The following is a 12,512-nucleotide window of genomic DNA, read 5'->3' as shown; positions in this document are numbered from 1 at the left end:
ACTTCAGATTACTTTTCTAACATGAAATTCAAAGCTCTCACATTATATCCAAATAGAAATATTTACACAAGATGTGTATAAATATAAAGTTTATTCAGTATAGTGTTTAGAAAAATAAGTTCACATCATCTCAGAATACAAATAAAACACTTAATTGTCCAGGCACAAACCCCTATTACAGTACAACAAACATACATACTTTAGATCTCTTTGGTTGGGTAATTAAGCACAGATATGTTTGATGATACACTCTGGGGCGGCATCACCTAACAGTGCAGTAAAGTCTTCTGATTATTCCCTCCTCTAATGCGTACATTCCGCTTAAGTTTCATATTTGTTGTAAGGCACAATAAACCCATATTGCAGAAATAACTGGTTAGTTCTGGACAAACAGTACATGCAGCAAAAGAACAAACATCCTCTGAACATGAATCCTGAAAGTCAGAAGATTCACCCCCTCCTTGAGTTCAGAAATTTAAGAAGCTAGCTTTAAATTATATGAAACATACAAGTAAGGTATAAAATATCCTTCAAGATAATAACTGCTAGGAGATACAGGAAGACTTCAGGTCTCCTTCCTTGTAAAATGTCATTACTTTTGTTTCCAGAGTTATAAAATTACTATTTTTACGATTTGAGATGCTTCTTGACCACAAGCACTAGGCGATTCGTGGCCCCAGGAGTCCTGTGCACATATTTCAAATGGAACTGGAGGGATGCACCTTGTTGCTTGTTCATCTGCCCTTGCAAAGAGAAGTGCACAGGTGCTGGAAATCTACACATGGGAAAAGCTCCTGTGCACACAGGGCCAAATTCTGCCCTGCTTAATTTAACTGAAAATAGTTACTGAGGTGATTTTGCAGGATTGGAAGTCAGAATCTGTCCATTATTGTCATTAATCTCGGATTGATAGTAGTAACAATAAAGATGGTTCCAGCCTTACTTCTGGGTAAAGTAGCTTTCTGAATGCGTCTTCCTGAATCCACAGGTAAGGTAAAGCAGTAAATGGAAAGAGGTATATGCTTCGATAGACTGTGACCGTTCGGTTATAACTGTCTGAGTGTCAGCCTTGTGCACTGGTTCATACTGCCACCGTATACTGGGCCAAATCCGTCCCTGACCCAACTCCAGTGAAATGAATGGACCATATTCTCGGCTGGTGTGAAAGGACATTAAAGTCAATGGAACTGTGCTAGTTTAGCCAGCTGAGGACCTGGCCGATCGATGTCCATGATTTATGTGGCTGAAATGTCCTTTTAGGTAAGACCACAGGAATAATGCTGCAAATAGTCCAGAGAGAGCATTCAATTTAATATATTTCTGGTTCTCTGCAAAACTCTGGGTGAAACAGAGGCAGCTTTAATTAAAAGTAGTAAAGAACAAAGGCTTTTTTAACATCATGCTTTGTAGGAATTTGATCAAACTTTAAGCATATTTTTCAAAGCTGAGCCTGGGACCAGAAAAGTCATAGAATTTGGCAATGTTTCCTGTAAGATTTCCAGTGGACTTACAAGTTACAAACATATGTGAAGTTGAAACGATCCTTTATTCTCATCCGTAACAGAGAAGGAGGGAGGGAGAAGGAACATGTATGCCAGATAGACATACCTTCCATTTGAACAACAGAATGTGATAATAAGGACTGTCTGTGGGGCTTAGACACTCACTGCCATTCATGTGTGTGGGACATGAGCATCCATATCCCCTAAACACTGTGTAAAATCCCTAGTTTGGGAATCAGTGGAGCAATGCCTTATTAACAGCAGCCGAAGATCTGGCCCCAGATGCTTTTTGGGACTTTGTGTACTGTCTATTTAGAGCAGTTAGCCTGCTTGCTTGAGGGCCACATAATAAAAACTGACTCTTATTTTACAGTAGGAGTAAAACTACTATTTAAATATCTATTTTAAAAACACTGTACCGTGCAATGAGTCTTTATATTGTGCATATGTACCTGCAGAAAACATGAGGTTATAACTACATTATCTGGAGGGAATGACACTTAGTTTCAATGGGAGAAAGAAAGAGTAAAACACAATAATAAAATAAGTTATTGGTATCTGGAAGACTAGAATAGATTAATCTTACTTTGTCCCAAACCACTGCTTTTATGTACATCCTCCGCTCCCACTGAAGAGCGGGAAGTCTCCTATTAGAAGTACCAGACACTCCAAGATACGTGCCACTGTAACAACATACACAGTTTTCATGTCAACTGTGCTGCAAAGCCATAGAATTCAGAGCCTCAGTAACACAACAAATGCAAAGGAGGAAAAATAATAATAAAAAAAAAAGTAACAGGTACTGGTGTAACACCGCAGTCTTTTCAGTTATGAGACCTGATCATGTCAACAACCAAGAGAGTGCTCTGAAATACTCTCTAGCTTGCCTCCAAATATAGTCTGAGCTTCACAGATGAAATGTTAAGCCCCGAACAACTCCTTCAGAGCCACACACACGTTCTCCATTAATATGACAACGATATAGGGTCCTTCTAATTTTCCAAACCGTTTAACAAATTCATGCAAGGCAGATACATCTACTGTTACTGTCATCATCATCTTGGTTTTATGGGCAAAGAAGAGGTGGCAAGCAGATTGCTCGTGCTGGAGCGCAGCAAGCATAAACAAGCAGAGCAGAGGGGAGAATTCTGGACTATCCAATTCCCTGCTCACACAGAGATCCCCTGAATGTCAAGGGAAGTTGTGCCAGGGAAACGTATAGCTCCATGTTCTGCTTGTGATAATCTCCACTTTAAAGCGCTTGCCTTAAACACCCTTTTTGCTTGGGAGCAGGTGGGGACAGCCAACTGCTTATGGGCTGCTTCTGTTTGCAGAGCATCAGTGACTCGGTACAGCTGCAAAGTGCACGCCTTGCACACTTGCTCTTCCCTTTCCCTGCAGCCCTAGAGACTCTGATGCTTGCAGCATGGACTCCAGTGCCTACCGACAGAGCTCAGCTTCAAGGTTCCACAGAATACCTTGCAAAACATGCTGTATTCAATATAGTGCAAAACAACAGTGAGGATGCCTATGCCACGCTCATGGGCGCACAGAAAAAAACCTTCATTCCTCAAAGGCTTTCCACAGAACCAGTTAACAACCAAGACAGAAACAGACCAGGATGTGCTACCTCTATTCTCTTTCCTTTCCATTTTTTTGCCCTTTACAAGTGATCTTGTTTTGTCCTGAGCCTGATTTGGAGCCCACAGAAGCTTATGAAAACATTTCCCATTGCCTTCCAAAGGCTTTGGACCAGGCCCCTGATGAGGATGAATACATGCTTTAGTTACTGTATATATTCACATTAGAATAAAAAAATAACAAAACCACAAAGATTAACAGCATGTCATTTTTATACATCTGCATTCTTATTATTATTTTAAAGCTTAAGGATGTGCTTTTCCATGCTACAAAAACTCCGCTGGAGGAAAGGTAAGAGCTGCTCTACCTGCCCAGAGCCCACCTGCTTCTGCTGTCCCCGGTGCAGCGCACGGGGGCAAAGGGAGAGAAGACCCATCCCCAGCCAGGCAAAGACCATGGCTGCTTCCAGGAGGCCTTCGGGCAGCTGCAGTTCCCACCATCAGCCCCCACGCTGCTTATTCTGGAAGGATATATAAATACACGCTTTAGTGCACTCCTGGATGGGGGCCTGCTTGCTTGAACAGCAGCTGAAGCCCTCCCACATGAGCCAATATATTTGGCCAATGGGTCCATGTAAACATGGAGCTCCCTTCCCTGGACTGCCCATCCAACCTTTCCTGTTCATCTGCCCGAGGCTGGAGCCAAGACCTCTCCCTCGGCATGACGGCTCTGCCCATGGTCCCTCTCTGGACTCCTCCTGCCCTGCTGACGTGCTGCGGAAGGACCTATCTTTGGCGCTCTGCACCGCTAGTAAATGTCACCCACGATGACTGACAGACTTAAAACTCTTCTTACTCGTGCAAGTAGGGGCACCGAAGTCAGTGGGTCTACTTGCAGAAGTAAGGCATCAGGATTTGGCCCTGAGGACGGATATTTGCAAATCAGTGTTTTTATTCCTCCTACCACTGTGCTTTAGTAACAAAGATAAGGCCACTAGGAAGAAAGGCACGTGGAATTCTGTAAAAAATACACAAAAAGGTTCAACTAATTCGCAAATTACTAACGAAACAAACGAAAAACCCCTGAACACAAAGACAGAGGGGGTAGAGACAGGGACCTCCTGGGTTTGTGAGACTGGGAGTTCATTTTCTAGTTTCAGTGTGATTAACATTTTACTTTTACAGTCTATTGCTTGAAAAACTACAAAAAAGTAAAACCTTGTCAGAAATAACTACGTTTACTTCCTGCTCAAACAATAAAAATAAATTAAACAGCCAGAAAACGTTTTCCTTTTCAATGCCTTGTGTCTAAAGTGAAAGGGAACATAAACCATAAATAAAATCCATTGTACTAATTTAAAAAAAGTCTCCTTTATAAGAACTGAAACAATATTTACATTCATACTGGAGAGAAAGCTTCTGAGTTGCATAATTAGAGTTTCAAATGATGCTTTTTCTGGTGCACTGACAAAATGCTAGCTATAGCATTTAGAAACCTGTAAATGTTTGATGTGACATTTTTGGTTTGAAAGCAGGTCTGCTGGAAAAAAAGCAAATACACCAGTAACAATATTATTTATGATTTTGTTTTGTTTCTTAACCTCAAACAACATAGAAGTAGCCGGTGAGGTATCGTCTAGAGTTCCTTAAAAATTTCTCAATGCCCATGGACTAGAAGTAAACAGCAAAAATGACCGCGTTGTTTCTACGTTTTCGGAGCGAGACTTTTGTTTTCTATCTAAAGTTAGGAGTGTATACTTACTGTTGAGAGTATGTTGTACTATGGAGAGTCTAGTTAAATTACCAGAGTAGTGTCTCTTAGCCAAACCTGCACCCATTCGCTCGGTACTTGCCCTGGCATTTCCTTTCTCCTTTAATCTGCTTAAAAGAGAATACTGCATGCAAACCAAGTGTGGCAACCTAATTCCATTGCCAGAGATTCCTCTGTACATCGATTCAGACCATTTAAATGTTCTGTTTTCTTTAAATGAAAAAAAACCAAAAACAAACCAAAAAAAAAAAACCCCCACTTGGTGCTTGTTAGGGCCTCAACAGGAGACTTATCTATCAAAACAGAAAGCAAGGAAAAAAAAAAGTTACAAGTCTTGCATATCTTCATCCATCTGAACTGTCTGCAGTTTGGCAAGTTCTTTTTTGTCCGTTTCCAGTTCTTCACAAACCGTGTCAACCATGTTACTCATAACATACTTGGATTTCGAATCCAGCATCATTAAATTGCCAGTTGACTTACTCTCTGAATTAGGTAAGAAATTCTCTTTGACGTCAGGTACGGCTTGCAGAACTAACCTGTGCTCTCTGACAAAATCTTCATGTACTTGTGCAGAGGGGTGGCTGACACGGTCTCCGCTTGTAGAAACTATTTCTCCAAGCGCAGGCTGTGCTGTAGAAATGGACAACAGATCTTGACTGGTAATGAGGGAACAGTTCTGCAGGGTTGCATAGTTAGTGTTGCTGATAGATATCACGGTAGAGGTACTGGTCACGGGCGATGACATGGACTGGCTCTCCGAGATACCAGAGTTCAGTTCTGCAGCATTTAAGAGAGTTGGTGGTGTGAGGGAAAAATTATGTGAGGGCGTTACATTCACTAATGAGGAGGCCAGGGACTGGAGTCCTCCGCTGGATATATTTTCAGAAGACATGTTTACATTTAGTTGCGTGTTCTGACTGACTGGCATCAACTGAGAAAACACGAGGCTTCTTTCCAGTCCTTCTTGCTTGACAGAGCCTACTGCCTGGCCTGAATTGGGAACCGTATAAACGACTGCACTTGGAGCGAGGGGGCTGAAGAAAACCTTTCCCTGCTGCACTGTTGAAGATTCAGTTGTAAAAGTTCCTCCATCAGATGTGCTGGGATTTACTGAAACATTACCTAGACAAAGGTAAGCAAAAGAAAGGAAAACAGATTATAGCTGGCAGAGAGTTGTGCAGGCACTTTGTTAAGATGTTTTGGTCTTTTTTTATGTTTGCAGTACACACATATGCCAATATTTCATGCAACACAGAACAGTGTTGTTTATAACAGGTGAAAGAAAATTTGGTATGAAGAAATAAAAGCCGTTAATAGAAACTGCTTCTAGAAAGAAAGGGAAAAAAAAAAAGGTTCTTGTATATTAGGTATCTTTCAGACTCTCATTAAGGGGCAAAGAGTCCCCAGCCACGTGACTAAAATGAATGTGCTTTGGCCTTCACTAGTTGCCACCACTCAATTTCTATCTAAGAATAGAAGCATGAAAAGCTATTAAAGATAGTTCAGTGACAGACTACAGCTTGTGTGTGGGAACTGGAGACACGTCACATGAAAACCACTACTGCTGGGCAGAACCTACCTGAGTCACCCCGAGTACAGAAAACATCAAAACCCAGTAACTTCTGTCAGGTTAACTAGGTAGTCCATCAAGCACTCAGACATATTGCCTTTCACCTCGTTTTATCACTTATTTCTAAAAGCCTAACTCTACCACATCCACCACACTGTGTGAAGTCACCCAGTGACTGCCTACCCTCGCTGAAAGCCATGGCGCTGCTTGCATGATGTTGCAGCTAGCCAAAGCAAGAAGAGGTGGCCAGAGACGACCTGAAGTTGGTTTTACTGGACATGCCGTGTAAGTTGTCATTATAATTATTCCTAAAAGAAGATATACTGGCTCTTGGGACTGGGTCCCACTTCAAATGCCTCTCTTTCTCAAAAGCAGTTTAATTATAAGAGGCTACAGTTGGAGACACCCGAATTTTTTAGAACAGCACTGAAGATTAATTTCTCACCTGGGGAATATTTTAGCTCCCTATTCACTTCTGTTAATCAATTATGATTTTTTGGAAGATGTTACTCATACACGTAAACTAGAAGAATAAAGTGAGGCAACTTGGAGTTACCTGGCAATAAGATAACATTTACTGCAGCTTACTTAAAATAGCCTGCAGCACACTTCACTTGGAATAGGCAGCTGCTATCCATCCTTCTCATGTTAAGAAAAACAAAAAGAAATCAAAGCAGCAAACACAGATCTTGACTTTTCTCTGCACCAGACTAGACATATGGTGGATCGCTCTCCAGTGGGAATCGGTAGTTTTAACAACAGGGAAAATGTTCAGAGAGGAGCTTATTATGAATCTTAGGACTTTCAAATACAATAGTCCCACACTACTTAAGGGACAGAACTTTCTTTCTCACCTTTGCTGGCTGTCAGTTTATGCCTCGGAGCATGTGGATTAACTGGCTTTTGTAATTACAGGTGGTATTCAGACTAAATGTCTTTTTTTTCATCTTGGTTAAACTACGTACCAACAACTTCCAGTGACTGTGAGTGCCACATTTTAGGATAATTGCACACCCATTTAAAATATTTGTAGAGCTTCAGTGTTCCTCCCCGTATTAACAGCAAGAAAAATTCACTCCCTATACACGTTTAATTCAAATAAGCTAACATGAACACAGTTTGATTTTCATTATAGTACTCACAGCTCCTGAAAGTAGAAAGATTCATTCAAGTTTATCATTTTCATAACCAAAGATAAAGTGGCTAATGAGTAACAAAGCTGTTAAGTTGTGCTTTATAATGGACCTGCTTCAGAACAAGGATCCAGAACTAGGCTTGTGCTCCCTGGGATTCTTCCTGGCTGGCCACAAGTTTCAGTCTATGGTATGTTAAGACAAACTCTAAAGCAAACTTTGGGAGGAGCCTGCACACTTGGCACGTGAACCTGCGATGACATATTTCCCTTGGACTGAGGGCAGTTTTATCCGAATACCCTTGCATTTTGTATCTACAAGCTATTGCATATTTCTATTGTTTCCCTGCAGTTTAATCTTTCTTAATTATAGAACCGAAAATGTACGAGTGTAACTGCTTGGTCTTGTTGTGTCTATAGCCATTTAAAATTTATTTTTATGAAATGCTTTGGTTAAAAATCCAAAACAGCCACCACAAGAACAACAGTAACAATTTCCAGCTGCTGCAATTTTCATTAACCTTCTCATTAAAAGATTTCAACGGCAAATGGGAAATATTTTGAATTACCGAAACGTGTAAAATTTACAGATATTTGTGAAGACTGGTATCACAGACTTCTGAGAACAGCATGAGATGAAAGGGGTGTAAAATACCAGACCTCCTTCTCTGCTCTTAGGAGAGGAGCTCACCCTCATCTAACAGTCTGCCCACGAGCATAACCCACTATAAAGGAAGGCAAAAGGTGTTATTTGATGTACTGTGTGTGGCTGTGGCTGAGACACAGTCCTGGTACCTTGGAGGAAAAGGACCACAGCTTCTGAAACACTAAGTGTGCCCGATTCCAACTTTTTCTCATACCTCTTGCTGTAAGAGACAAAACTTTTACCTTGTGAAGCTGCCACAGAAACGGGAGGCAGCTGCAGAGAAGAAAAACCGATGCTTCCGTTCAGCAGCTGGCCATTTGTTCCTGAATTGGGGATCTGGACAATGCCATACTGGTTTATTTGGACAGGAGCAGTAAAAGTAACTACGGAGCCTCCATCTTGGGAAGCAGCAGTTTGTACGCTTTCCCTTTTCACCTCTGAGCTCGGTATCAACCCTGGGAATGAGACCGGGATGTTGCTGGGGGTGAAGGTGGCTGCCGCGGCGTTGGGAACCGAAGCCTGAAGAAGTTTGAAGTCCTTAACGTCTTCTGACGAAGATGACAGTATGTCAGTAATGGCCACCCCGTTGCTCACAACGCTCGACGTGGTTTTGGGCGAATTTAAGGTAACCGTCTGCGAAGCCCCCACGCTGAGTCCATTGAGAATGACACCATTGGGTCCCTGAAGAAAAGAGCTACCATTGAGAAAGACGGGAGAGGTACTGGCAGGCACGAGGTTTCCATTCAACAAGACGCCCGATGAGCTCAAGGCTATTTTAGTGTTTCCAAGCTGCTGCATGTAGACGGGCTCTGTGTGGCCAGGAAGGCTGAGGCTGGTAACGCCGTCGGATGAGCTGGAGAGCGGATGGGGAGATAAATCCTCCTGCCCCTTACTGGATTCATCTTCCGTGCTAGGGTTGCCATCTGACTCGCTATGGGAAAAGACGGAGAGATGACATTGCATTACCACAGCGTGCCAGCGAGCTCTGCACCAAGGGGGACTCCTTGCTTTGATACAGTTCGTCAGAGTTTTCCCGAACAATTTTTTCGGTGTTTTGCCTTCGCAAGGCACTTTAAACAAAATTTCAAGCCAAGGGGGAGGTTTCTTGGAAAAGGACACATCAAATCACATGCTCGCCGAGGAGAAACTTTACAGCGTGGGTTACGGACTTGTAAATAAATCCCCCCTCCCCGGCCATCCGACCGGGGCGACCGAAGGGGGCTGCCCGCCCCCCCACCGGCTCAGGGTGCCCACACGTGTGAGACCGGCCGCAGCCATGTGGTAAATCGCTGGGCGGCAGCTGCGGGAGGTGAGAGCAGGCCGGGAAGCACCGCCCGACTCTCCCGGCCTCGGCCTGCCGCCCCCGGGCCCCCCGCCACCCCCGGCCCGGGGGGAAGGAGGCCCCCCCGGGGGCCGGGCCCGCGCTACCCCCAGGTGCCGGCGGAGGCACCTCAGGCTCTGCCCGGCGGCCGGGGGAAGGAGCGGGGCGGGGGGGTGAGGGGGGCCGGCTGGCCTTTGTGCCGCGCCCCGCGGGGCCGCCCCGGGCCGCCGCCACCGCCCCGCCGAGCCCCTCCGCCCGGGGCTGCGCCGGGTATTTTTTTTTTTTTTTTTTTTTTTTTTTTGCTGACTGGTCCGCCCTCGGCTGCATTTTTCGGTCGCTCCCTCCCCCCGCTCCCCCCCCCCCCCGCCCTTTGATGTGTCCCGCGGAGAGGGGGCCGCGGCGGCACAATCGCGCCCTTGGTTGAGAAATGCCTTGGGGCCCTCCGCCGGCCGCCGCTTTTTTCCCTCCTTCCCTCCCTTCCTCCCCCTCTCCCCGCTCTTTCTTCCCCCCCTCCTCGTCTCTCCCCTCCCTTCCCGTCCCTGCCCCGGGAGGAAGGAGGGGGGCGGGAGCGGGGAGGTCACCTCCACCTGCCCGCCTCGCGGCGCCGAGCCCCCGCCGCGGCCCCTCACCGCCCGGGGCGGGAGGGGGGGTGTGAGCCCGGGCAGAGCCCCGGGCCGGGCGCGGGCGGAGCGGGGCCGGGCGGGCGAGGGAGGGAGGGCGGGGGGGGGAGGCTCTCCCGCCCCGCGGGGAAGCAAACCGGCCGCGGGGCTGGAGGCGGAGGCCTGCGGCGGGCCGAGTCCAGCGGTGCCGCCGCTGAGGCGAGGCGAGGCCCGGCGCGGCCGGCCCCGCTCCCCCGCTGAAACCCGAGCCCGGCCCGCTCCCGAGTCAGGTTTCAAAACAGAGCGAGCGGCGGGACCCCACACCCCCGCGCGTCCTCCGGCCGCCGTCAATGATTAACTCTGTCAGGAGCGACAATCGAATAAAAACAAGGAGAGCGGGGGGGGGGGGGGAACAAACCCCCCCCCCCCCCCCCCCGTCTCGTCTCCCCTTTCCCGTCCCTTCCCCGGAGCCTGCCGCGCCGCCAGCGTCCGCGGGGCGCCCGGCGACTCCCCCGGCCCGGGGGGAAGGGGCGGCGGCGCGGGCCGGGCGCGGCGGGAGAGGGGAGCGCGGGGAGGTGGAAGGGAGCGGCGGGGGCCGGGAAAGTTTCCTCGCTCTGCCTCGGCGCGGCTCGCGTGCCTGCGTGCCCGGGCCCGGGTGGGTGTGTTGGGAGCGAGGGAGCGGGGAGGGGGGAAGGAGGGGAGGACGAGGCGCACGGAAGGTAAGCGCCATGTTTGCAAGGGAAGAAAGAGCCGGGAGAGGGAAGGCAGGCGGGCGGGAGAGGGGGCGGGGAGGAAAGTTTGCCCTCACCTTTTGGACTGGGTCTCGGAAGGGTTGCGGTCCCGCTGCCTGCGGTTCTTGAACCAGTTGCTGACCTGGGTGAGGGAGAGCCCGGTGATCTTGGCCAGGTTGCGCTTGGCGGCCGGCGAGGGGTACCGGTTCAGCTTGTAGAACTCCTTCAGCGCGTTGCGGGACTTCTCCTTGAAGCAGTAGACCGTCTCCTCGCCGTCCCAGATCGTCCTGGGCAGAGGGTATTTCCTCCGCAGCCTGTACTTGTCCACCGCCCCCAGGGGTCTGCCCCGGGCTCGCTCCGCCTCGGTGTAGCGAGCCTTGTACCAGAGCTCCTGCAGGAGCGGGTGGTTGGAGGAGTCGAAGTTGTGGCTCTCCAGGATGCTGTAGAGCTCGGCGTAGATGCCCTGGTGGAAAGCCACCAGCGCCCGGGCTTTCATCAGGCTCTCGTTGCCACGTAGCAGATCGCTCGGGGGCAACGACCACAGGAACCTGGCCAGGCGGTCCAGGTTCCCACCTTGCTGCAGCGCCTCGCAGACGCAGGCGACGTGGTCCGGGGAGAAAGCCAGGGGGGTCTGCGAGGAGGAGGAGGAGGAAGAAGAAGAAGAAGAAGAAGAAGAGGAGGAGGAGGGAGAGGAGGCAGCGTGGTGATTCCTGGCCAGGAGTTCCGTGTGGAGCAGTACCTGGTCCGCGGCTCCCTCCTCCCCGGCGGCGGCGGAGCCTGCGTGCTCCATGGGGAACGGGGCCGCGGCGGGAGGGGGCGGCGGCGGCGCGGGGTTGAGGGCTCCCGCCGCGGCCCCGTCGGGGGGCACCTTGCTGGCTTCAGAGAGGATTTCCATCACATTTTCCTGCTTGATCTCCACCGCGCTCGTGATCTCGTCCGTGGGGGAGGCAGAAGACATGCTTCGGTTTGATTTTTTTTTCTTTTTTTTTTTTTTTCCCTTCCCCCCGTCCCCTTCTCCTCCTCTCCCCCCTTCCTATCGCTCTGGAAAGTCCACTCCTCCTCCTCCTGCTCTCGGCCGGCTCTAGCCGATCAGGTTTCCTCCCGGCCACGCAATAACCATTAACGATAGCTGCTATAGCAAAGTAGTGTAAACGGGCTCCTCTCCGCGGCTCCCCCCAACGTGACTCCCAGTCCCGCTGCAATACTATATGGCACCGCAGCCTGCTGGCCCGGCCGCGCCCGCCCATTGGCTGCGCCGCGCCGGGGGGGCGGGGGCTCCCGCGTTTCCAGGGCAACCGTCAATCAAACGGCCCCGCTCCTCTCCTCTCCCCCCTCCCCTCCGCTCCCCACCTCCACCTGGAGCGCGGCGCCCCGCCGCAGGGACGGCCCCGGGGGCGGCGGCTCCCCTCACCTGCGCCGCCGCGAAGCGCCTTTCCCCGGGCGGGGAGGGCGCTGGGGTGGGAAGAATTAAAACCCTCAGGGGGTGAGGTACGGCACCTCGGCCGGGCCGGCAGTGGGGCGAGGGAGCTACCGCCCCGCAGCGGCCTCCTGTTGATTATTCATTAGGCGGGAGTGTCTTGTCCTGTCCTGCCACCCCCCCCCCCCCGTTACAACTAGAGCTCTCGGGCCGGGACAGCCTACTCCCACCCCCCCCCCCCCC

The 12,512-nt window shown here is 49.4% G+C and overlaps 2 protein-coding genes across 2 annotated transcripts in view; one reads left to right on the top strand and one right to left on the bottom strand.

Annotated features, from left to right (window-relative positions):
- Nucleotides 1-72: 72 nt before the first annotated feature.
- SIX4 (SIX homeobox 4) lies at nt 73-12,186 on the bottom strand. The gene is made up of 3 exons (XM_052783462.1): nt 10,930-12,186; nt 8,444-9,132; nt 73-5,975 (listed from the first exon to the last, which is right to left on the bottom strand). Exons 1-3 carry the CDS (start codon nt 11,808-11,810, stop codon nt 5,179-5,181), a joined length of 2,367 nt encoding a protein of 788 aa, XP_052639422.1. The 5' UTR covers nt 11,811-12,186; the 3' UTR covers nt 73-5,178.
- The window catches only part of MNAT1 (MNAT1 component of CDK activating kinase), a 128,024-nt gene continuing 127,305 nt past the window's right edge, over nt 11,794-12,512 (top strand). The window contains exon 1 of the mRNA XM_052783469.1: nt 11,794-11,816. Coding sequence (XP_052639429.1) covers nt 11,809-11,816 — 8 coding nt within the window. The 5' untranslated portion in view covers nt 11,794-11,808. The remainder of the gene's footprint in view (nt 11,817-12,512) is intronic.

The sequence above is a fragment of the Harpia harpyja genome, chromosome 3 (assembly GCF_026419915.1).
Source record: "Harpia harpyja isolate bHarHar1 chromosome 3, bHarHar1 primary haplotype, whole genome shotgun sequence".
NCBI lineage: Eukaryota > Metazoa > Chordata > Aves > Accipitriformes > Accipitridae > Harpia > Harpia harpyja.
Note: the sequence above shows the minus strand (reverse complement) of the source record. Positions and strands in the feature narration are given on the sequence as shown.

Excerpts from the sequence above, each read along its gene's own strand:
- SIX4 (XM_052783462.1), bottom strand. The coding sequence starts at position 11,810 with ATGTCTTCTGCCTCCCCCACGGACGAGATCACGAGCGCGGTGGAGATC. Across the intron at positions 9,133-10,929 it reads TCCGAGACCCAGTCCAAAAG|CGAGTCAGATGGCAACCCTA; the intron begins GTGAGGGCAAAC and ends CTTTTCCCATAG. Across the intron at positions 5,976-8,443 it reads TTCTGTGGCAGCTTCACAAG|GTAATGTTTCAGTAAATCCC; the intron begins GTAAAAGTTTTG and ends ACCTTTGTCTAG.